Consider the following 24,420-nt stretch of genomic DNA (forward strand, 5'->3'; position numbering starts at 1 on the left):
CCTTTTAGCGAAGCTCCCACACGGCGTTTTGCCGAGCCCCACACCTAAGAAAAAGTAGTGTAGAAGAATCTTATGGTACCAAATATTCGTAACCCATCGACTCAAGTATTCGTCACGTGATTTCCGTCCGACAAGAAAACATCGTATATGACAACCAAACTTGGTGAAGCCAAAAACGTGACTAGAAGCAAATCTATACATATCTTATGAAAGAAACATTGTTTGACAAAATCTTGGTAAGTGTCATGTTTGTGTTCGCGTGATTTGTGACGGCATCAATGACGTCACTAGAAGCACAAATATGCTGAGGTCATATATAAAAAAGATTTATTTCTCATGAAAGACACATCGTAAGACAACCAAATTTGGTAGGTGTCAAGAAGGGGGTAACAAGGTGGTCACGTGATATGTGGTGTCATCGATGCTGTCACTGGAAGCGAACATTATCAAAACGTGATTTAAAACAAAAAATATATCATGATTGAAACATTTTCAGACAACAAGACTTAGAAGATGACGTCATGAAGGTGTCAAGCGGAGCCAGGAGTCACCTGACGTAAGACGTAATCGATGACATCATAAAAAATTCACTATGTAATGGTAAAAACATCATCAGATGTTATGTAGTTCAAGGAGATATCATTCGTCATTGCTGAGAGATCTTAAAAGGTTTATTTTTATAAACCAAAAATGTTTCTAATTTTAGGCTAAATAGGTTCTTATTCAATTGAAGTATAATTTGGTATGTTAAGCCTAACAGGTTCTTGAATTCTAGGTTCTTATAAGCGGGTAAGTACTTTGTGGCGGACTGTTAATACAGCCTACGCACGCATGCTAAATCAAGGGAATGACTTTTGTGTCCGAATCCCGGCTTCCACAGGAAGAGTTGTCGGTAACTCATGCTAAGTAGGCCTCTAAATATGGGGGAGGAGAAATGTGGTATGAGGATTGATAGGAACGTTGTCCCCAGGTAATACACAAGCATTTGTTGAATTTCTCCATTCTGTTACATTTTTAAAAAAATTCTTTTCGCGTTCGGCCCAAGTTCACACCCATGAGCTTTGTTTGGCTAAGCATTGCTGCTTTTTTTCCAGCAATGTATGTGGGTGCTGATAAAACAGAACTATAGCTTCATTACGTTGATTTTATTTTTAAACTTTTTTCTCGCTTCTATACAATTTACTAACTACATTTTTTTAAGAATTAAAAACGTAACCAGTTAAATGCACAATAGCACCTGTATGTCTACTTTCATGAGAAGAATTCGGCTAGAGAATTCACCAGAGTGCCCACATCCTTCGGGTGTGCAGTTTTATTGGCTCTATACATTTAATTGTAACTACATATCTTCTTCCAATACATTGGTCATTCAGGCACTACCACCCTACAACTTTCTTCTGAGAGAAGAATTCGCCAGAGTGGCCACATCCCTCAGGTAGCAAGGCACAGTATATTGGCGTTTCAGCTCCTGAAAATATATATAATATATATAAAGTTGGCTCCAAATAATTCAAACCCTCGGTAACTGGGGCCAAAATGACCTCAGTCTGGCTGATCTATTCATTACATTTACCGTTTATATTTATTTTACCCCTATGACTCAAACCTTCCATAACATTTTATTACATTATTTCCAAGTGGTTTTCTTTATATTTACAGCTCGAACAGGAGCAAAAAAAAAAGGGCACAGTTCAAATTGTATTAGCTCATATTCGCTTGATGTTTTGCATAGATGTTCCTTGTGTAATATAAACCAAAATAAGCTTAATAGTATTTTTTGGTAGATAATCTGTTCTGGAGACATTGCAAATTGTAAGACTCTTAATTGTCTAAAAGTGCCCAATTTGGGCGAAATTGCTACTTTTTCATGATTTATGGCAACTTTGCTAGATCATATCTCAAGAAAAAATCATTTACCAAAAAGTACTAAAGCTTATTTTGTTTTATATTGTGCAAGGAACCTCTAGGCACAATAGCAACAAAATAATAAGCTAACACAACCTTTTCAATTTTTTTTTTGCTCCTGTCGCTCAAACAATCTAATGCTTTTTTTTGCTGAATCATCTCATTTTATTTCACTGTACAGTGTGTGACTAGTGCCTTTATATCGAATATCTGAAGAAGAAAAAAAGTCCTATCCTATTCATTTGTGACCTCCCAATAACTCATCTAAATTTCTATTTACCTTTGATGTTCACAAGAAACAACTACGAGGACACTGAAAATTGTCAACATGTCTGTCTGTATTGAACACCAGAAAAAGATGTTTACCTTGATCAATGGTGAGGTGACCTTTGTGGCTTGACATGTCTGTGTCAACATATCCTGGACAGCACTGTTAAATAAGACGACATTACATAACTTATCAAGACAAATAGAGGAAAAAGCTTGAATAGAGAAAGACACAACAAACAAGTTAAAGATGGAGGAACTACCAACTCAAACAGAAAAGCTTAGTAATTTCCACCCTTACTATATTATACAATGGCTTTATCAAAGATAACATGAGAAAAAAGTGCCTTTCCAACCCAACTAAAAAAATGACTGGGATTGGCAAAGAATGGGCAGGGGGGGGGGGGGGGTAGCAGAGTATGACTTTTTTAGAGAACTTCCTTATTATCATAACTCACACCCCATCATATAGTTTAGTTACTAACAAATGACCCCATGTGTAAAAATGAGCATTATTTTGAAGTCTCCTGGACAAGACATTGACCATTCTTACAAACGTAGTAGGGTTTAATCTTTTCCTGAGCCCCCTATCTATTGTTTCCGCATGTGTGCTCTACTTTTCATAACTTACACAATTGACAAGGATGTCCTGTCGTGGATCTTTTTCCATTTGTCTTGCTTGGACTTTGGTCAATGCAATAACAGCAACCTTTGACATCCCATATGCTTCAAAAGATGATAATATTACATGCATTTTACCAGCATCATCGTATTAGGAGAGGAACAGTAACACAATGGCATAACAGTGCCACTGCGCCATTTTAAGAAGGTGATATTTTCATATGTATTACTTGAAAAAGCCATATTGGGACCACAAGTCTTTCAGCTACCCTTCATTGCATTCATTTCCTTCTTTTTGTCAAGATGAAAGCTTCTAAATAGACAAACAAATAATTCCCCAGACCATCTTAAGGCAATGAAAACATTTTGAAAAAAAAGATCTGTTAGAGAATTAGAGATGGTTTTCAATTAGAATTCTAGTTTCACTGTAGAACTGTATGTTTAACACAAACACCTGCTTCTGACATACCTGAATTAGACCACCCTTTTTCTTTGTGAACACCTGCCTTGACATCACTGCAAAATAATTATTTAAATAATTAGAAAAAATACCCAAAAATGAAAATATCCAATTAACAGAATTAATTAGAATAGAACAATTGACAGCAGGATCTGTAAAACAACAAACACTTATTATTATTTGTGGAAGGAATGCTTATTTTTGTTTTGATATATCACAAGAGGGAATACAGGCACTTTTAGTCTTTTAGTTGACCGATTAAATATCTCGAATTTGATTGGTCAAAACATCATTCCATACATAATTCAACTATTCAAATAATAACAATATTTAATAAGGGAGCCTACATCGCCGAAGCAGGTTTTTAGAAGGGCCCTAACTTCAATATTAAATCAGTATGAAAAAAAAAAAATTTAATTTTTAAAATATTTAAAAGAACTGGTTTAAAAATTGTCACAACTAAATATTTCACAGTTTTACTTGATAGTTAACATAAAAGTGTTACAGGTTAACAAGAAAAGAGAAAACTACACCCTATGAACAGACAATTTTGCTGGGACTTGACTAAATTGCACCTATCAACATGTATTTTCCTTTAGGGGTCACTGAAGCGAAAATCATTTGAGCTCAAATAATAAGCAATAAAGCTTTTTAATCCACATATAAACAAGTCAGAAAAATGTTTTGGGTTAAGTTGGTTTTTTTTTTTAATTTTAAAAGTATGGTAGTTGTTTTGAACCATGAAGAGAATTTTGGTGTGAAATAAGGAGAGACAGCCAGCAGTCTTACTTTATGCTATACTCAGTGAGATACACAACAATTCTAGCCACTGTGTCATCATACCTGATAAACTCCTCCACCAAGCCGACAAGACCTGACTGTGTCAAAGATGGAGATGTGAATTTGGCCTTGATTGCTTCTGAGGGAATGATTTTTAAAAGCCCTGCCAATGATGCCACATTAACAACCCTGTTTAAAAAATAAACAGTCATAATAAGCAATATAATACAGGTTAAAAAAGAGAAAACATTTATGTTATTTAATCAGCACTAAAAATTCAATAAAATGTGATGCAGACTACCAAAGGCCACCAATGAAAGGTGGTGAGGGTGCATAGGAGGGTGACAAGAAGGAGATTTCTTAAATAAGATACTGAGCAATATAATATAATTTACCTTGCATGTGGACGCAGAAGGGGGAACAGAGTGTCACAGATATTCAAAGTCCCAGTAAAATTAGTTCTAGCTGTTACTTCAGCTTGTTCAGAAAATGGAGCAATTGAAGCCCCCTGCGATCAAACAATAACAATAAGGTGACTTCATAGAGATACAGAAACTTCATTTTTTATTGAAGATAATAATGGACTAAAAACACATGGCTACTGTATTGTAAGATTGCTAGAAGATGTAGGTAAGCTGAGTATAAAACCAGGTAAAAGATATTCAATTAGCTTCAATGCTTCATTGAATTCCAAAAGTCTCATCACAAAGTTCTTGAGAGGTGTTAGAATAAACTAATTTACAGGTACCTCTCCTCTAAATTGCATTGTGCACCCAGTTCTGTACCTGAGCAGGCCCTACTTTTGCTCGAAATTGTGTCATTGTTAATTATTGTTAGCAAATAAGCAAAATTCACATTAAGAACATGTGTTTTTCTAAATTTTGTGCTAAAAATGATCTGGGTACCCCTATTTTGTATTTCAAAATGTTGTTCATATCATTGTTGTTCTACACAAGTTATAAAACTCTCAAGCACAAAAATGAGGTTTAACTCTTGACATATATAATGATGGATATCTTATTCTTAAAGTATAAAGAAAATCTCAACATAACTTCAATTTCAGCAAATCAGACATGTGGTTTGAACAGTATCATCAATGATAATGATTATCTTTCATCAATAGAGTTTCTATGTATTTGGCTAGTAGGATTTGCCATTTGCGCAAAAGTGTTGGCAAACTTTTCAGAAAAAGAGGTATACACAATTTTTTTAACACATGTCACCTTGTATGCAATACCAGCATTATTTATCAACAAATCAAGCCCTTTGTATGTGCTGGACAAATAATCCCTCAGCTTGTTGATGCTTTCTTGTGAGGTAATGTCAAGTTGATGGAACACTGGATTTAAGCCCTCTTCTTTCAGTTTATCAACAGCTTCTTTTCCCAAATTCTCATTCCTTGCTGTAAAGAAAAAAAACAATCATCAAAGGTAAAAGAGGAAAAAAGAATCCGACAGCCAGACAAATACAGTAGACAAAAATGGATGGGTCATCCATACCTCAAATAGGTGATTAAAGCATAAGTTTGAAATAAGGTTTGCTATTCAATGTTAAAAATGTTAAATTAAAAAAGAAAGATAAATGAGTCAAATGAAAAGTGAATTACTGTACCTGTTAGAATAACAGTCCCACTAAACTGTTTACAAAGTCCACGAACAATTGCAAATCCGATTCCTTTGTTGGAACCTGTGACCTAGCAAAGAAATTTTAAAGCATTGGCAATGGTAAAGTATAAACCTGATTAACATTTTACGCTGAGCTGCAGTGCTGAATCTGATTTTTTGCATTGGGCACATGAACAGTTTGACGCCTGGATCTATTTAAGCCGCATTATCACCAGTTTACTTCTGGTCAATAAGAACTGCACCAGTCATGCTGCTCAGCAAAATATGCACTAATTTAACAAATGTCATGCTTTTCAAGTGTCAAATTAGTTCTTATTTTTTAAATTAATTAAGAAATTACATTTATTGATTAAATGTGTAAGTGTTAAAGCTAAGTGTAAAGAAGGGGGGAGGCATAGTAATAAGGAAAACCGAAAACAGTTAGTTATGGGACCTAGAGATATTTGTGTAGAAATTACTACTTAAAACCAGTCCATGACTGTAGCTGAGGGAGCGACAAGTTTGCAAACCGTGTTTCAAGATCTGAATTTCATTGTAAAACAATAAAACCTCTGCTGTTTGAGCTGGCTCGGAACAACTACAGAATTGCTATATACAGGACCAATGGGCTTCACACCTTGGTTTCTATAGATCGATGCAATAAGTAAATACAATAAACACATACAATGAAAATGCAAGTTTAAGTAATGCCTGGTGCACACAAGTGACATAATGACATAGTGCACCCTTATGTTCATATGTTCAAGTTAGCCTGCGGAACTACTATTTCCGGCTGCACGCAGGCTAGTTCAAGTGTGAATGGTTCGAAATTTTGACATAAGCCCAACGTAACGACATGAACATAACGACATAAGAGAAGAAAAAAAACATTTAAAACTTTTATGTCATTATATCCTGGTCGTTATGTCAGGGTTAAAAGAGTGCTTGCTCTTATGATATTGTTATGTCACTAGTGTACACTAGATAATGCTCAAGCTTATAAGATTGGATCGGCCCCATGGTGGTCCTAAATTCTGTAGTCTATTCTTTCATTTGTCAGGTTATTCCAGTCGGTTATGGTGGTTCTAAACTTACGACCGCAACTCTTGATGGACTCGCAGCCATAGCGATCTCTGCTAAAAAATAGAGTAGAGCACTAAATTGTGTATTCAACTGGTCTCCTGTCAACCTCGTCCCCAGGGTCTTCTGGGTAATTTTCAATATGGCGTCTAGCTGACGTCACTAGAAGCCATATTGAAAATTACCCAGAAGACCCCCTGGGGACGAGGTTGGTCTCCTGTTTTATCGCAGTTGTTTATCGAACCTTCATCATCGCGTACCAGTCCCCAGGGGTTACGAGCGCCCACAGTGTCATTTAGTCAGTGGCTTCTCATCTCCAATATGGCTGCTCGCACGTGTAGTTGCTCATGTAAGATCGGTCCTTCCATTCTCAATGGAGATCTTTCCTGTCTAGCCGACGAGTGCAACAGGTTATTACAGTGTGGGGCAGACTATCTACATCTTGATGTTATGGACGGGTGAGAAATCGCATTTATTTTGACGACGCTTTAATGATTTGAGATGTCACGGTACCTAAACCATACTGTTTATTGTCCGATCTGATAATTTTGGTTGCATCCAGGCATTTTGTCCCGAATCTGACTTTTGGAGCTCCTCTTGTAAAATGTCTACGGAAGAAAGTTCCTAATGCTTTTTTTGGTAAGTAACAAAAGCCACCCCAACTGTTATACAGATCGAGGACATCCTGCCATCATTCCACAGGTAGCACAAGCTCTGTCAATGAGTAATTTGAACCGACCGGCTCATTGTCCATTAATACACAGGTAGCCCAGGCGCCTCCAACCTTGTTTCTTTCCTTAGTAGGGGGAGAGAAGTCATAAATTCCGTTAAGAAAACCCCCCCAAATCGTGTATTACACGTGAATTTGACAACAACAAGGCATCCTCTTAGTTTTAAGGCAATTTTATTGACAACATTTCACACAAAAAAAACTCTTTACTCGTCCCCTCTCAGAACAGCCGAATTCCGAGCTACAAACAAGCAACCATTGCCTGGGCTACCTGTGGTTAATATAGAAAACATATGGAGTTGTTACTTTATGCTAGTAATCTTCCATAAAAATGTAATAAATTAATGTTGTTCTTGTAGTTGTCTATTTCCACATTTAAGCGATTTAGTGAGACAGTGTTAACACTGTTCGGTGAAATTTAAAATTCCCTCTATCGCTCCCACTATAGAAAGAAGGAAAGGTAGGTTACCAATTTGCAATCACCTTGACTAAAGTTTGTTTCTCGAACAATACGCAACGCACAACGATTTGAACCATGGGAGACGATCGCCCGATAAATTTCACATTACATTAGCTCTACCAATGCTTGTACTGTAGTGCAAGTTTCCCTGCGATGCCCTTACACTTCCCTGGGTTAACTAACCCAATTATTTTGGAATTTGAGTTAGATGTGGGATATTCAAATGTCTCCTATGTTAAGTCTTTCTTTTTTTTTTCAATCTCTGCAGATATGCACATGATGGTTGCAAACCCAGAGAAGGTAATTTTAGTGTTTGAATTTAAAAGAATTATTGAGAAAATAGAAAAAACTTGAAACAATCCTAGAGCTTAAAACTTTAAACCAAGATAAAATAAATGCAAATAATTTTGTCAAGATACTGCATCTTAATGTTGTTGCACTGCCCCTATGTTTTATGTGGTTGTTGGAACCTCTACCTAACTGTGTACATGTTGTGTGTTTAGTGGGTCGATGATATGGCTGGTGCTGGAGCTGACCAATACACATTCCATTTGGAAGCTACAGGTACAACTACTGTAACAGCTGACATTTTTGCTTACTACTGCAGGGGTTTGATTTAGGCCCAGTGGCCAGCGGAACTGCCTGCTACTGTCTTCCAAGCGCCAGCTACTTTTTAAATAAAGTCGATTAAAGTTTTTTTTGTTCTATTAAAAAATTCCCACCCCCTACTTTTTAATCTTCACTGCCTACTCTGAAACTCCTTCTGCTGTCTCAATGAAATACTTTGTTTATATGTTTGAGTATGCCTTCAGAATCTACTTATTGTAAATGACTGTTTTGGCACCTTCTTTAGATAAGTACCCATTCCATACCAGTGTCCCTCTTTCTGAAAGGCATTGAATATTGTATCAGGTCCCCCTTCAAATAAGCAATTAGTTTTTCAGAGTGAAGACATTTATTTTATGTAGTTTGTTTATCATTGGACTTGTAACAGATGATCTTATTTTTTGTGGCTTTGTATCTCGTATTTTACTGCATTTCTATCAAATTCCAGATAAACCTATGGAACTTATTCAACAAATTAAAAAAGCTGGAATGAAGGTAAAGAAATGCTGCCAAAAAGATACCCTTGGAAACAGAAAATTGTTGCCATTTACATAGCTCTGGGCTCCAAATACTTGAACAATAGGTGTTAGTCGCTTACGGGAGATTAATTAAAGAGGAATCTGAAAGCTTTTGTGATAATAACCCTATAATATTCTTGTTAATTGCTTGATTTTGAATATGATATATCTGCAAACATTTGCAGAGGAATAACATTTCGACGACATGCAACCATATTTCTACAAATTTATCTTCCCAAATATTTATTCAATCACTACTAAAGTCGAATTGCTCTTTCATGGGTGCCATTTCTACTAAAACTGATGAGAAGGATTTGAAAAAAAAACAGGAACCCACAAACCATCCTTTCCCAGTTTTCTAGAATGAAGAGGAAATTGTTGGTGACATTCCTCTTCGAATGCCAATTTTTCTCAGTAGATTTTTAAAGCGTAGACACATGTGGGAATATGGTTACTGTGATGGAAAAAGGATAAATGGTGGAGTTGGCTATGGACTAAAATATTCCTTGCCATTATACATTATAATTGTAATTATTGTTGTTGTTGTTGTTGTTATTACATATATTGTTAAATGTATGGCATGATTTTTTGCTTATTTTCCTATTTTTGTTTATTAATTTAGGTTGGGATTGGGATTAAGCCAGGCACACCTGTCACAGATGTCTTACCATACGTAGAACATGTAAATATGGTACTTATAATGACCGTTGAACCCGGCTTTGGAGGGCAGTCTTTTATGGCAGATATGATGCCAAAGGTAAACCACATTATATAACTCACTACATTATGCACCCCATTAGGCCTCTTTACACCATCTATTTTCTTGATCTATCTAACAAACACATAAAAAAATTATTGATTAAATTGCCAAGTCAAACTCTGTAAATTTGTATCTTTATTAAGTGGATAAGGACACTTCTGTACTGTAATACTGTTCTAGTAAAGATTACATTAGGGACCCAAGGTATTGCAGCCAAGCAGAAACAAAAATGAGTTGGCAATACTGTATGAAAAAAATGGAGAGGGGAATCACCTGGTACTGAATCAGCCACTGTGTGATTATTTTTTACAGCCTGCTTTAGATTGGTCATTAAGTAAATTCAAAAACATTAATAAAATGAAAAAATAATAAAATGATGTAATATAGGCTTTAGACTGTAACTTTATTATAGCAAAGAAAATTGAAAGTTTTAAGAAAGCAGGGCTGGTACAATGCCAATAAGGGCAATAAACTGCCTTTGTTTTGAGTATTGGATGGCCATCTACATAATCATTAGGCAAATCTGCATTCAGGCCAAGTCCTGTGTTGAGGACTGTGTTTTAGAAGACAAATGCCCAATGACTGTGTTTTTTCAGCTCTTTTTACTCTCTACTGATTGATTCCAGCCATGCTTTGCCACAATGCCATGGTATCCATATAGGTACAGTAGCCCAATGTCTATATCTGGTTGTACTTAAAATAGTTATTGCTTGCTTTTTTTAGATTGAGTTTTTGCGTCAAAAGTACAGAGAACTTGATATTGAAGTTGATGGAGGAGTTGGGACTAGCACAGTTGATGTTGCTGCTAAGGTAAGGTTTACAGTGAATAACATTTAAGTATGTACTGTATAAACCAGTGTGTCCCGCTAGGTTGGCTACAGTTTTTAAGGAAGCCTGATTAGAGAAACAAGCGAGGAACAAGGTGAAGAAATACTTAAGTTAACATCAGGGCACTTGTGAAGTTTGTGTTTATCAGTGTTCTGATTCTTGCCACGCTGCCATTTTATCCTCCAGCACAATACCAAGTGACTGAAAGAATCCATTTCCATCGCCTAATTTAAGCAAGTAACTGAGCAACTTTCGATCAAATATGATTAACATATTGACCCCTCAACCAGCCTGTACCGGCCTTGAGAAGTGTCCACAACCCCAAAAATTCGTAAATGCAAAATAAACACAACGAAATGAAGATACTCAATCAGTCTAATGGTCTTGCAGATATGCATTCAACCAATCAGATAGCAACTACTCTCACCCCTTTAACAAAACGCTCAAAATACCACACACGGGAGAGAGATCAGCAAACACAGCTCAAGACACAAATAGATACCTTTATTCTGACCCTCCAAGTCCATTTTCGTGGCCTCAAAACACAATGTCCACCCCTTGAAGGCTTGTGAAACCACTTGGATACCATTACGGATTGCAAAGCATTCTGGGAGCCAAGAGGGGAGGGCCAGTCAAAACTCCTCTTTCTAAAGTCAGAAGGTTTTTCTTTTCACCCCGAAGACAAACAATTCCAGGTCATACAGACCCAGAATAGCAGTGTAAACAATTTTGGAATCAATTTGATTTCAGAAAAGACAGCATTTAGGAGAGCTGTGGTGGTTCATTGGAAAAAAAAATTCTTATCCAGGCAAAGCCAAACAAGAAAAAATCACCAGGAATCCACCTTTGCTTGCGAACATCCATAAGCACAGCACTCCATTATGCCCCAATAGACTTCCTTTTTTTTTGAAAAATATAAGCAACTTTCAATTTGTGCTCGTATTATCACAGCAACAAGGGATTAAAAATGGGACAGCAAAGCACTGTTGGAAAGCTAGGATACCGCTGACTAGGAAATGCGATGTTTGACTTCGACAGGCTGTATAAGACTGAAAATAGCAAGGGGGTATCTGTTTTCAGTCTGTTTTTTTGTAAATTCAGCTAAAAAATAGCCAGGAATTAATGGTTACTTTGAAACTTTCTTGCAAATGAGCCGCTGTGTTTACAATTGTAAACAAAAAAAGGAGTGGTTGGAAGACATTCTTTAAAACTTTGTATTGCTGGACTTGGTAGCATGCATTGCACAATTAAATCATGCATCAATAAAAATTTTATTTTGTTAAATATCTTTAAATCATTCACTTCATTTTCTGAGATTTTTAGTTATATGATAAAATCGAGCATCTAACATACTCTTTTGTCACTCAGGCTGGTGCAAACATGATCGTATCTGGAAGTGCTATAATGAAAAGTGACAATCCTCGACAAGTGATAGCATTGCTACGAGAAAGGGCAGAGAAGTGGTTAAGAGGCCATGGCGAGGCAGAGAGGTAACATTCATTCAGGTCTCTAGTTTAGACAAGGTACATACTGTATAATACAATATTTGCTCATGTTGGAAGAGGGGAGTGAGTGAGTGGTCAATCATTCAGGGTCGAGGTCATTAGCCCAAAATTGCCTTGGGTATAAGAACAGTAGTAGTTATATTACCGCCTATCTTGTATGGCCTCCGATTTTAACAGCATAGCCAAAACACTATTTAATATTTGCACAATTATGCAATACGCTCTTTCCACAAATCATTTTGGAACTTAAAGACAGCTTGAAGGCTAGTGCAGATATATGTTTGATCACAGTTTTTGTATGCAGTACTTTGTAAATATGATAGGACGCTTCTTATAGAAAAAAACTCTTTATTTATACATCATCTTATATAGGGAAGGTGTATTCACAGCTTGTGGGGACTGCGTACTATTATGTGTCTTTCTACGCTGTTATATACATTAAACATATATTTGACATCCACCCAGCCATCAGGTCTTTTTTTTAGATAAGCATATAGACTTTATCTCACTCTATCTCGGTTAGACAACTAATGAATAGTTGATGGCGACTGTTAAAATCCATTTTATTTATAAAAATCAAAGAGGGGTTTCGTAGTAATGATTTCTCGCAAACGGTTCATCGCCAATACAGCTCATTAAAAACCTGCCTTTCAAAAAGTATCTACTGCGTTACTATTACATGGCTCTAACATGGATGCCAGAAGCCAGCCTTTACAAGTCTGTAAAGAACCTTTAGGGGCTTTGTTTTTATGTCGAAAAACGTTTATAACGTCCATGTCGTTGACTGACATTAAAATATCTTCAAATGAGTAAAAAATAGACTTTTGTACAACGTTTGCGTGAACTGCAAACTTTTCCCAAAAGTTTTTTTGAAAGCTTCAGTCGCCAACTGCCCTACGTCTGTGATTTTGAGCTTCCAGGTTCCACTACCGCCTTAATAAACATGACATCGTCCTTCACATACTCGCCTGACTCTAAAACTTCATTGGGTACAAAACAGGGGTTGCCTATTCCCAAGTTCTCCTTGACAGTTGGTCTATTAAACACGACCTTGATGTTGGGGAGCGAGCGATTTGGGCTGAGCAAGTGAGTCCTGTGATTCTGCTTCTCGCTCTGATCGATGAGATAAAACGTGATCTTCTGTTTAAACGGCCATTCTAACAGCGCATCGTAGTCGCCCTTCATGATGATGATGTAGAGCGACAGGTGCGTCCCCTTACCCCGGTCACGCCCATTTAGGTACGCTTTCAGCCGCAGTTTATAACCGTATTGCGACGTGTAAAATGGAGGGCTAAATATTGCCAGTTCTTGCGGGGACGCGACTGCCTGGTCGTATTGATGTTTGTAGTTGGAGATTTTCCACAGGAAGATCCCGTTCGTGCATAAGCTGCGACTTTCGTTTTCTCGAATTTTCTGGCAGGCGATGTTGAGATGCGTATGGACAGCGTTCTTGCAGTGCTCCTCCAGTGCGTCCCGTCGCCCCTGAAAACAGATGATATGATGTAACACTTGTTTTATTGGAGTGCAACATTAAAGTTTCAGTCGGATAGAGGATTTTTATTTTGCTACCGAAACGCAGTTTTCTTGTCCGCGCGACTAAGCAAATAATCGTTGAACTTTAGGTTTTAAAAAAAACTTCTTTTTCTACGTAGTTTTTCTCCCAAATATCGCTCACCCAGAAAGAGTCAAGGAGTAGGCAAACCTTCAAATCTGCGCCAATAACAACAAAGGCATAGAATCGTTTGTCTTATCAAAGCTGTTGCAGCCTCGAAATATGGGAGGGGGGGGGTAGGGGTACGATACAGGAATATAAGAGGAGCCAGCCATTTCTTTACGGCCATTAAAGTATAATATTATTCGGGAACATGATCAAAAAAGAAAAAAAAGTTATCTAGTCTTTATTGCAAATTATTTTATAAATAAATACCACTCCTTGTTTAAGCACCCAGCTTCCAATAAGCGCCCCACTTCGAATAAGCGCGCCCCTTAAAGCGAAATATGTGAAATAAGCGCCCCCTTCGAATTAGCGAGAGCGGAAAATGTGAAATAAGCGTTCCCGCTTCCAAAATTATGTGAATAAGCTCCCCACTTCGCGCCCTTTAAGCGAAAAATGAAAAAAATAAGCGCCCCTGCTTCCAATAAGCACTCTCCCCCGGAATTGTAAGGATGACAGCAAGGCATGTAGCTTCTTCAGGAAACTTTTTTTTGTTATTGACAATGAAAGACACGTACTAGACTATATGTTCGTGTTCTTATTTGGAATTTATTTCTTTAAACATGACAGTAATTTATACACAGCTGAGTTACCCGAAAAATTAAATAAAGGCCGCACTACAACGAGCTATTACAGTAGTTATGTAAAAGAGACGAAACTTAACGAAGGAGGGTCTATGTTTCAAATAACTTAGCATAAGCCCTCATTGGTAGCTGATCAAGTTTCGGTCCTGATTATTCATTACAACATAAAGATTTACAGGAGAAAGTTTCGGTCCTGATTATTCATTACAACATAAAGATTTACAGAAGAAAGTTTTCATCACCCACTCCATATAGACCAGAGGAAAACTTAGTCACAAACAAAGTCAAACTTAGCCAAATCGGACAATAAATTAGTGTATACCTCTAGTTAACTTAACAATTATACCATTTCCGTTGAGGTGGATAGTGGCGAAATATCTACCGAAAGCCGAAGGCTCAACTACCTGAAATAAATATTTTTAAAGCCACTATCCGCCGAAACGGAAATGGTATAATTGTTTTAGCATATAAAACGAGCTTTAGAGCAATTTTCTTTTCGGAAACCCTTGGAAATCGGCTGTTACATCCGCCATTTTGCTTGATTTCGGGGCGCCGGAAAATATCCACCTCCTAGGAAGTGTATATTGCATTTTATCCCGAGTTTCTCAACCAATCAAATCGCTTGTTCTTGCGAGGTTCCCGAGTTTAATATACTAATCTTGAGTATATGGATCTTGAAGCTGTCATCGAACTAAAGCCATGACGTTTTCTAGGATTTTTTTTTTCCTTGTTGTTGACACCGTTGCAATGGCTGCCGTACTGGTTTTTTGGAAGGTTTGCTTTCTTCTTCTTTCTTCAGGTTGTTGTTGCTCAAGCCTCTCTACTTGCGCCGTACCCTGCAACCTATTGGGGAAGCTACTACTATGCGTTGGTTCGTCTATGTGCCCCGCTTTTATTTTGGCTGTGTGTAATGTGTGTTGAAAGCAGACTGAATTGGTTGTTGTGTGAACTGGGTGTTGTACTGCGTCGCCTTCGTCGTTTTTATTGGTGTCATATTTGGAGGACAAAGCCGCTTGAAGATTACCTGCTAGCAGAGGCCTCTTTTCTTTGTATTTCGCTGGGCTGGAGTTCGCAAGGAAAAGAGACTTTTCCTCGCGAACGCCAGCCCAGCGAAATACAGAGAAAAGATGCCTCTGCTAGCAGGGAAGCTTCACGATAAACTTGATAAGAACCGATTTTTCGGCCCGAACAACTTGGAAATCACCCTTTGCATTGCTCCTTTGGCTCTGCTGTTATTTATGGGCACAGGAGTAGACTCAGCAGAATACAGGAATGCGATTATCAGACGTTGTTATTGTATAACTTTGGATATCTTCGGAGATGTTGGAGGTGATCTTGGAAGAGAATGAAGTTAGCCATGGCGTCCCGAAAAGTTACGAGAATGCAATAATCGCGTTTGTTTGCCTGTGTCTGCTTTTTTCATCCTTGCAATTGTTTGAAGTGAAAAACTAATACGATGACTGGGAGAGTGTCTATCCATCGATTTATCTCCTGCGCACCGTGATACAAATTCTGACCGTCAATTCAGTTCTTGGGGCTTCGTCTAGAATTGTGGCTTAATGGCAAAGACGCTTCCGTTTTTATAACAAAAAGCATTGCTGTAATCGAACTAGGATTGATAAAAGCGTGTTCTGCCTGTTGTTGCTGTGGCTGTAAGCCAATTGATGTTTAGATCCTCGATTTGATGGCTCTTGTAGTTTTCAAGAGCTTTTCGTTGTTAGTGAAATTTATTTAGAAACAGTTTAGAATATTTTTTTGTGATTTTTTTAGTAAATATTTTTTTTAAAAATGAATTCAGAAGTCATACTTTAACATCCTATGAGTCATAACTTTTCTCCTTGTTTAGATCTGTAGACCTTTTTTCTTCTCGAAGGTTGCCACCCCACACCTCTAACAGTGGAAAAGAGAGAGAGGCTACACGCTGCACATCTCTAACCGAAAGCATTAAACTCTAAACGACGAAAAAATGGTATGACAACTCAAAGTATGACTTCTGAATTCATTTACTAGAAAAAACATTTACTAAAAAAGTTCTTAAGAAAAAGTGAGCACAGAGCTTGCTAATTTATGCTTACTTCTCCGAAACAATACGTACTTCTTAAATGGTTCCATGATAACCAGTCTCTGTTATACCTTTCCTTGCTTTTTTTTTACCAGTTCACCTTGATTGGGGGGGGGGGGGGATAGAAGAGAAGATTCTAAGGGATGCAGAGATGGTATAAATGACCTAAGCTTTCATTTGAGGGGAAATTAGATGGATATGATAGATTTTGTGGTGTTTTTCTCCTACTTTATGCAATATCAGGGTCTAGATGTAATAACTCACCTTGAATGGACAGCCAATGTCTCTGTACATACAGGGATGTACCGCAAGCGGGCATTCGCTCATGTGGAACGGCATCTACAAAACATGATGTGTTAGAGCATCGCCGTCAGCCGCTATTTTGTCACCCAAGCTAAATACCAAGTTATAAAAAGAATCCATTTCCATCGGCTGAATTAGGGCAGCTATATTTTCGATTGGCGCATAGAGCTTAAATCTTTGTCTGTCAAATCGCTTTTCGATATTTCCTTACATAATTGGTCTTTAAATGATGAATTAAAACTCTTCAAACGGTGCGAATGAGCAGTATAAGCCGATGCAAAAGGCACTAAGCGCAGTTCTTCTCATTTGCGCTCACCTCCTCCCTGGGGATATCCTTTGCTCCGCATTTGTTGACGCATTCTATCGGTAATCGTTTGCATGACTTCATATGCGTCTATGAAAGGAGCAAAATCATATAAAATGAACGAAAAAATCGGGGCAAACATATACCTATTGTGTAGTTCCAGAAAATATCCATACCCCCTCCCCCCATGGAGGGGATTGGGAATTCCGTGGTGTGGGGGGGGGGGGGGGGGTTTCAAACGCCCAGGAATTTCCAGAGGAGAGGGGGGTAAAATGCCCTTTTTATGCCCTTTTCCTTAACAGTCACTGTATTTATTTTTTTTCCCATGGGGTTGGAAATTCCATAGGGATGGGAGGTCATACCTCCGACCCCCTTCATGGTGGAGGGGGGTATGGATATTTTATGGAAGTACACATTAAACAACAAAAACGTCAGTGCAAATGCATTATTGGTAATATAATTCGTATAAAATAAAGCTGATAGATAAACTCCTGCTAAAACCAAAAATAGTGGAATTAATAGAAAACCGTACGATCCACATTTTTCTGCATGGGCAGACATAGTGTGGACTGTCTTTCGGTCATAGAACTGACTTGCCGACACTGTAGAAAGAGGCTTATGCAAAAGTTTTGTTTAAAGTTTTTGGTTCTATGTTATTTATTTGGGTCTCAGGATTGTTTTCTTTAATATGAGGCTGAAATCTTGAATAAGCGGGTATTTCTGCCACCCTCCTCACCCCCCTCAACTAGCTGAGGGCCATTCCTAGGCTATGCACATTGCTATAGCAACGCAGATCCGATACCTTTCCGTCCTTATATGTGTACATCTCGGTGCAGAAGTGACAAGACACAATCCGCCACTTGCATTTGCTGACAAGGTGGTACTGCAGGCTCCTTCGTGGCATGACTTCGTTGCATTCTGGGTTTGTGCAATGAACGTCTTCGTGAGCACAGTTTTTCGCATGTTCCTGAAATTCAAGCTTTTCTTTGAATTTATAGAATTGCAATAAAGCTATCCCCCATTATTCAATGCAAATCAGTTCCTTGTAAACGGCTTTGAAATGGAAAATAATAAATACACGGAATATACGAGCATTAAGTGAGTGTGTGTCCACAATGTGAGCTCATAGCTTGCTTCTTTCATCTTGCGTAACTACTTGTTTTCGTATGTTTTGCTAGTTAGAAGAAACTAAATCGCCTGTTAGAAGAAACTAAATATCATATTTCAAATATTCTGACTGCAAGGCTATAGCTCATTATTCTAAATCGCAAAAATAAGAATAACATCCCGTTGCATAAAAAGTTAATTTATTTTCGAGTCCTACCACAGTATAACAAAACAAACGACATTTTTGCATGTAAAAAGTATGTATTATTCACGCAGTAGGTTAAACGTACTCTCGGAGACTTGTCATTTTTTATATTATGGAGCTTTTTAGAATACAAATACGTGTATAGATGTAGCTGTGAATAACCATGTATGAGCAAATTACCGAAACGCGCTGCAGAAAGACTGCGAACATTCTTCCTTTCATGAATCCTGTTTTCGTATTAGCTGCTCGCCAGTACTTGGCGTCAAGTTTGTTCCTGTGTGAACCAGATGCGCCGATGATGGACTGTTTATTACCAGACGCTGAGGCGTTGCCTCTGACGGTGTGCGGTTTTGTCAATTTTGATGAAATCGCATGATTAATCGACTATTGAAATGCTTGTGACTCAAGTAGCGAAATTCTATCGCATCTCCTTTGATTGTCCATCTCTTATTAACCCGATAGTTAGCTGGCGGCCATGTGCCTAGTAGCACGAACACTACAATGACATATTTTGCTTTTTGGCAGAGTTCGTCAATAATTTACACAGTGCTGGCTGAGTTGCGACCACAGGCGTGTCACTCGATCCTCGTGGTCGCGTTAAAAGCGCCAACTAATTCACCGTCAAGAGGAGCACTGTTCAACAGGTGACACGAACTGCAAGGCAATGCGCAGCTGCCCGGAAATATCGGAAGATTTGGTGACTGATGGAATTCCTTAATCATAGTACTGTTTATTTGCACCAACTTTGAAACTGAAATATGACTGAAGGAAGCATGTACGGTACTTAAGCAAGTCGTATTTTCGCATTTCGGTTTTTGTAGGTGTAACGAAAACGGAAAAAGAACGGATTTGCGCTTGTGAATCTTTCACACCCAACTTCTCACCCAAAAGCTACAGTAAACCGGTAACCGACACTACTTCTACTAAATCCCCCCTAAGGTCTACAAACTCTTGCGTTAAACGTAAAGAATATCACTTGCTCAAACACTTCCTTCGGCCGGCCTTTATTAGGGCGCCCAAGACTTTCAACTAACAGACAAGACAGCTTTTATCTCTTTCTACCTGTGACGTTTTTGTGCCTTTTTGATCCCGATTTTCGCACATTTCCGAATATCTCTTTGTGTGCCGCACTATGTCCCCTAGCTGTTTAGACTTGTTATTCAGAAGCTATTCAGAAACTTCATTTAACTGATCAATAATTAATTAGTTTACACTTCAGATACTGAATGGGCTTCTCCATTGTACAAGTCTGTGAAAGAACGTGTGCCAACTGTAATTTGTTCAACACTTTCTTTCTATGTATCAGAGATTGGCATTACTTGAAAATCACTGTAGCTGTTGATAGGCGTACCAAACGCTTTTTTAAAACGCACAACCAGCAGTCTTTTGTCACATGCTACGCGGGAAACAAAATGAAGGGGATTTTAATCTTTTGAAAAAGTAAACACTGCTTGCTGAGTTAGCTATTACAGATGTAGGGTTAACTTTCACAATCAGAATTGAAATGTTCGTTAAATCTGACATGCGTGAACTTAAGTAAATGCAACAGTCCTTTACCCTTTCACTGGCATTTCTGTGGTTTTTACCAATTCTAATGGATTGAAAAACTATTTTGCTGTTACACTTTCGAGATTTGCTTAAAAGATTAAATCGAACCGTGTTTGAACTCAGCTGCCCTGTGCCCACTTGGTATAACAGTTGTCAAATTAACATGAATTAGATATTGCATCAAATTAAATATATATTGAGTGAAAAAGACTAGAATTGAGGGAAACAGAAAAGAATACATTTTATAGACATTTAATTGACTGCGATATAGATTGGTGCAGTGTTTTTAGACAAGCAGGAGAAGTGAAAGGCAATAAACAGCCATATATCCATATCCATTCAAGTAAACTCCTTTTGCATTTTATATAATGAGCACGGGCCCTATTATCAGACTTTCTGTAAGCACAGTCTGACGTCTGTACAAGCCTAATCCGTTCTTGACTTTTCTAAACAAATACCATCGTCTACGAAGTTCCGTTTCTTGGCTAGGGTGTTGATTCTATCAGGAAACAAAGTCCGATTGCGTGGGATTTTATACTTAATTTTCTGTTCATTTCTTAGCGCAAGTTTTGCGAAAAATTTGCTCTCCGAGATATATTTTACAAATTCGAGGTTGAAAGAAATGTAACCATTAATCGACAGCCAGGTGTAGAACAACGCATATATGCTAAGCGACGCAGATAACCACACACAATCACAAATATGACTTCATGAATTTGCCTTGTGACTTAGTCAGTGATTCGATAACTCGAAACAACAACAAAATAGATCAAAATAGAAATCAACGTTTTGGGGCGCACAAGAGCAGTACCTTGTATCCAAAACATTAACATTAATTTCAAGGTATCGGTTTTGCTGTAAGCAAAAAGGTTTGATTTCTAACAGAACAGTTTTATCGTGAAACAGGTCCTCTTATTTTTAAAAGAAAACAAATACCATTCAAAGCTTTGGTTCCCCCTAGGGGAGGAAAATCTTTGGTTAATTAGTGATCTTGTTATAACCCCAAAATAAACGCCATGCTTTCGGTATGCTGTTTCCATTTTGAGTCTCTGCTGATTGGGATTTCGAAAAAAAAATGAATACTCGTCGTCGTTTTGGTAGATTCCTTCATACTCTAGTTTTCTTTCAATAGCAATGAAAGGTGGTGGTTGAATAATAGCGACCAAACGAATTCTTTTAAACGTTCATTACTTATCAAAGCTGCACAAGCAAGGGAAACCTCAAGATTCCGCAAGAGATTATTTGTAATTAGACTAATGAAGATTGTAAATTTAATGAGCGTCCACTTAACATACCTCAATGTTGCTGAGTTCTCCGGTCCATTCGCATTTCCGTTTCCAGTTCCAGCATTTTACTCCTAGACCAAGGATAGCTCTTCTTGCTGCCTTATCCACAAAAACCTTTAAGATAAAATAACTTTATGTTTATTTACTTTCACAACTAATCACCTGTATAAAAATTACTTCAACAACAAAAGAACAGTGTTTAAAATATCGAGAAATATGACACATTCACAAAAAGCGAAATTCACGGATATCTGATTCGTGATTGCTTTACCGCTTCTCATTTCAGTTTCCAATAACGAACGTTGAAACGGAAAAAGCGCTAGGTGATCAAACCATTATATGTCCGGCACGATGTTTTAGTATTCACAGTAGTACTACTATTTATTACTTTCTGTGATAAATAAACGTCTCTCACGCGAAATCACGTTTTAAAATATTTAGTTCTGAATGTAAATAAACGTGTTTTATTTTCTAACCAGATATACGCTGACATTATCCAAAAGTTTTGGATATTTAAAAGTGAACAAAATAATATAATTGATGTTAAAAAAGCTGGTATACCAGCTTAAAAATTTGAACGCTGTAATACTGCCGAAAAGCATCGGCTAAATACCCACGGCGATTGGAGAATTTATTTCAGTTATCTATCGTGGATAGTGAATTAAACTAGGATTTTAGACTGAAACAATAACATTGATTAAACTTTGCAACTCTAAGTGAAAAGAGACTTGGTTTCAAGTATTTTCCGGCCTACCTTGGTTGAACTGATCGGTCTCCTGTCCATGGGACATAGCACAGGGCTGCCTTGGCTGAAAACATATCAGACACGAGATCTCAAACTCTGCAATCCGTCAAGATGAGTAATGAAATTTCACTTAACTGGGAAATTCACCATGTGGTGCTAAGCAACACTCGGCAGAACAGCCGAAAATCACTTTATTGATTTGTTTATCTTGCAGATTATATGCACCATGTACTGTACGTTTTCACCAGAAAGGAGATAACCTCGCATCTCTTTCAGAAAATATTTTACCCAAGTATTCTTACATTTTTCTTTGTTTTTGTTTTTCTTGAAGATTTCCCTTCTCCCGCAAATTTCGAATAATATGACGAGGAGGTTACAATCAGCAAAATAGCCACTGTTCCCCTAAATGCCCATTTCTTATTATAATAAGCTTTCAGAAATGAAGCAAAATAAATACCACACACAAAAGTATTTCAGCCAAAAAAAAACTACAGACACCACCAGTTAAGCGCTTAAAATCTGGAGGCTTCAATTGATTCTGGAAATCACACTTATCACGAGAAAATACATCCGCTAAGAAAGACTAATTCCCGGTACATGGAAAATATCATACGTACAGCCGTCGTAGCTCCTGAAGACATGACTGGCAAAACCTGTGGCCGCACTCTTCGATTTGAATGGGATCTCGGAAAGCGAGCTGGCAGATCGGGCACTCGTATTCCTCTGGAAGTGGCTCGACAAACTCAGCCTCGTAGCCCCCGGTCGCTCGATCGACTCGATCCGCCATGATGGCTGGTGCGATTGGTTTCTTCTCTAGCGGTAGTATCCCGTTTTTATTTGGCCGCATTTGAATGAAAATGATAAATACACGCAAGTGAGGCGCGTATTACCATGGAGATAGTGCTTACAGATATCGTAATGAGCTGACAGAAAGCAGCTGCTTCTACGAGTGATAACTCCCTTGGAATCATGGGTAACCAGCAAACACTGCCATTTACGAATGATTTACCTTGTCTGTGTAGGTTTATCAGGTGCGTTGTTAAACGGAGCGGAATCGATGTATTATTTTTAACTGTTTACCAAGAGTTGATATTACTGTCTGATGTTTGTGAAATTATATGTTTATGGTCATGATGTGCGTAAATTTAAATGTCACATGTTTTGAATTTCTGTTTGTTCGAGTTGCGTTTGAAATGTTTTTCGCAAGAAAATTGAAAATACGAATTAGAATCTCCTTCAACTTTTCTAGGATCTTTTAAGAACCCCCGAGGCCTTTATCCAATCTGTTTTCTGCTGTCCATACTCCAAAAGCCTCTTCCATCTCGCGCAAGTCACCTTCTTCTGCGTGATTTATCCAACTGCATTTTTACTACTTATTCTTTCTTACTGCGGGAAATAGTAATACTCTTTTTATTTTAAAGTGTGTGTACGTGAAATTTGTCATTTTGTAATTTTATTAAATCTCTTCGTTCAAGCCAGCACAAAATCAGGCGCGTAGCCAGCATTGCCAGAGGGGAAGGGGGGGGGGGGGGGGGGGTTGCAAGCATGATAGGAATCATATAGGGATGGGAGATGTATGGACAATTTACTAGTACTGAAAGCTCTAATTGACAAAAAAAAAAGACAAAACAAAATCAAAAGAATAACTTCTTATACACCTGTTTCATCGATTTGAGCAAAGCTAAGTGATATTGGTATAGACGGAGGATTCTTAGATGTTATCAAGGATATGTATAGTAAAGATTCTGCGTGTGTTAAAATGGATGGATCCATTCACGTGTTCAAAAGGTGTTAAGCAAGGCTGCATGCTATCACCTACTTTTTTTTAACATTTACCTGTCTGACCTACCGGATAGGTTAAACAAGGGCAAGGATGCTTGTATACTAAACGATAGAACGGTTAGCTGCCTATTATACGCCGATGACCTAGTTGTCATACCAAAGTCACAAACAGGACTGCAAAATAATCTAAATAGTCTAGAAGTATACTGCAAAAATAATAGTTTATCCTTCAATGAAACTAAATCTAAGATAATGATATTTAATCCTAGTGACAGAAAACTGAATCGTTACCTTTTCCATGCAGGTAGTAAACAACTTGAAAACGTTACAAGATACAAATATTTAGGTTTGACTCTGAGCTCCACGGGATCCTTTACCATAGCAAAACAAGAGTTAAAAAAGTCGCCCTAAAAGCCCTATATTCATTACGTATAAATATGGGCACGTCGTTTAGAAGGAATCTTCCGCTCACTATTCACTTATTTGTCACATTAATAAAACCAGTCCTCACGTATAGTGCAGAAATATGGGGTTTGGGCACAGTCAAGTACAACGAGTTACGTGACCCGATAGAGCAAGTTCATACAAGATTCTGTAAATTAATCCTACGCGTTAGCAGAAGAGCCACAAACAAAGCTTGCAGAGCAGAACTACCA

The 24,420-nt window shown here is 37.8% G+C and overlaps 3 protein-coding genes across 11 annotated transcripts in view; 1 reads left to right on the plus strand and 2 right to left on the minus strand.

Annotated features, from left to right (window-relative positions):
- Positions 1–1,130: 1,130 nt before the first annotated feature.
- LOC5521730 (carbonyl reductase [NADPH] 1) lies at positions 1,131–6,849 on the minus strand. Its single transcript, XM_001641557.3, has 9 exons — positions 6,733–6,849; positions 5,645–5,726; positions 5,257–5,435; positions 4,429–4,541; positions 4,097–4,222; positions 3,263–3,309; positions 2,804–2,898; positions 2,272–2,335; positions 1,131–1,468 (listed from the first exon to the last, which is right to left on the minus strand). The coding sequence occupies exons 1-9, from the start codon at positions 6,760–6,762 to the stop codon at positions 1,377–1,379; spliced, it is 828 nt and encodes a 275-aa protein (XP_001641607.1). The 5' UTR covers positions 6,763–6,849; the 3' UTR covers positions 1,131–1,376.
- A 70-nt stretch (positions 6,850–6,919) lies between these two features.
- Positions 6,920–24,420, plus strand: part of LOC5521822 (ribulose-phosphate 3-epimerase) — a 34,475-nt gene continuing 16,974 nt past the window's right edge. For 2 of the 9 annotated variants that reach the window (XM_048723314.1, XM_048723315.1), the window contains exons 1-9: positions 6,920–7,175; positions 7,280–7,356; positions 8,176–8,207; positions 8,411–8,471; positions 8,962–9,008; positions 9,654–9,788; positions 10,515–10,601; positions 11,988–12,109; positions 16,269–16,391. In XM_048723314.1, the coding sequence (XP_048579271.1) occupies positions 7,039–7,175; positions 7,280–7,356; positions 8,176–8,207; positions 8,411–8,471; positions 8,962–9,008; positions 9,654–9,788; positions 10,515–10,601; positions 11,988–12,109; positions 16,269–16,377 (807 nt within the window). In that variant the 5' untranslated portion in view covers positions 6,920–7,038 and the 3' untranslated portion in view covers positions 16,378–16,391. Of the gene's footprint in view, positions 7,176–7,279; positions 7,357–8,175; positions 8,208–8,410; positions 8,472–8,961; positions 9,009–9,653; positions 9,789–10,514; positions 10,602–11,987; positions 12,110–15,221; positions 15,416–16,268; positions 16,540–18,928; positions 19,318–24,420 lie in introns of those variants that run through there. The other 7 variants (XM_048723318.1, XM_048723319.1, XM_048723316.1 and 4 more) reach the window with 6 other exon arrangements.
- LOC5521731 (TNF receptor-associated factor 5) lies at positions 12,456–22,843 on the minus strand. Its single transcript, XM_001641558.3, has 7 exons — positions 22,600–22,843; positions 21,992–22,046; positions 21,247–21,351; positions 17,894–18,058; positions 17,104–17,181; positions 16,749–16,823; positions 12,456–13,606 (listed from the first exon to the last, which is right to left on the minus strand). The coding sequence occupies exons 1-7, from the start codon at positions 22,827–22,829 to the stop codon at positions 13,019–13,021; spliced, it is 1,296 nt and encodes a 431-aa protein (XP_001641608.3). The 5' UTR covers positions 22,830–22,843; the 3' UTR covers positions 12,456–13,018.

This window comes from Nematostella vectensis, chromosome 2 (genome assembly GCF_932526225.1).
Source record: "Nematostella vectensis chromosome 2, jaNemVect1.1, whole genome shotgun sequence".
Classification (NCBI taxonomy): Eukaryota; Metazoa; Cnidaria; class Anthozoa; order Actiniaria; family Edwardsiidae; genus Nematostella; species Nematostella vectensis.

What these genes read in the sequence shown, in the direction of transcription:
- LOC5521730 (XM_001641557.3), bottom strand. Translation starts at nt 6,762, where the DNA reads ATGGCTGCGAGTCCATCAAGAGTTGCGGTC. An exon ending in GTCCATCAAGAGTTGCGGTC is followed by an intron (nt 5,727 to 6,732) that starts GTAAGTTTAGAA and finishes TTTCTTTGCTAG; the next exon opens with GTCACAGGTTCCAACAAAGG. An exon ending in AGGACATCCTTGTCAATTGT is followed by an intron (nt 2,336 to 2,803) that starts GTAAGTTATGAA and finishes CTTATTTAACAG; the next exon opens with TGCTGTCCAGGATATGTTGA.
- LOC5521731 (XM_001641558.3), bottom strand. Translation starts at nt 22,829, where the DNA reads ATGCGGCCAAATAAAAACGGGATACTACCGCTAGAGAAGAAACCAATC. An exon ending in GACCGATCAGTTCAACCAAG is followed by an intron (nt 21,352 to 21,991) that starts GTAGGCCGGAAA and finishes TTTATCTTAAAG; the next exon opens with GTTTTTGTGGATAAGGCAGC. An exon ending in ACATTGGCTGTCCATTCAAG is followed by an intron (nt 13,607 to 16,748) that starts GTGAGTTATTAC and finishes ATCTGTTTTCAG; the next exon opens with GGGCGACGGGACGCACTGGA.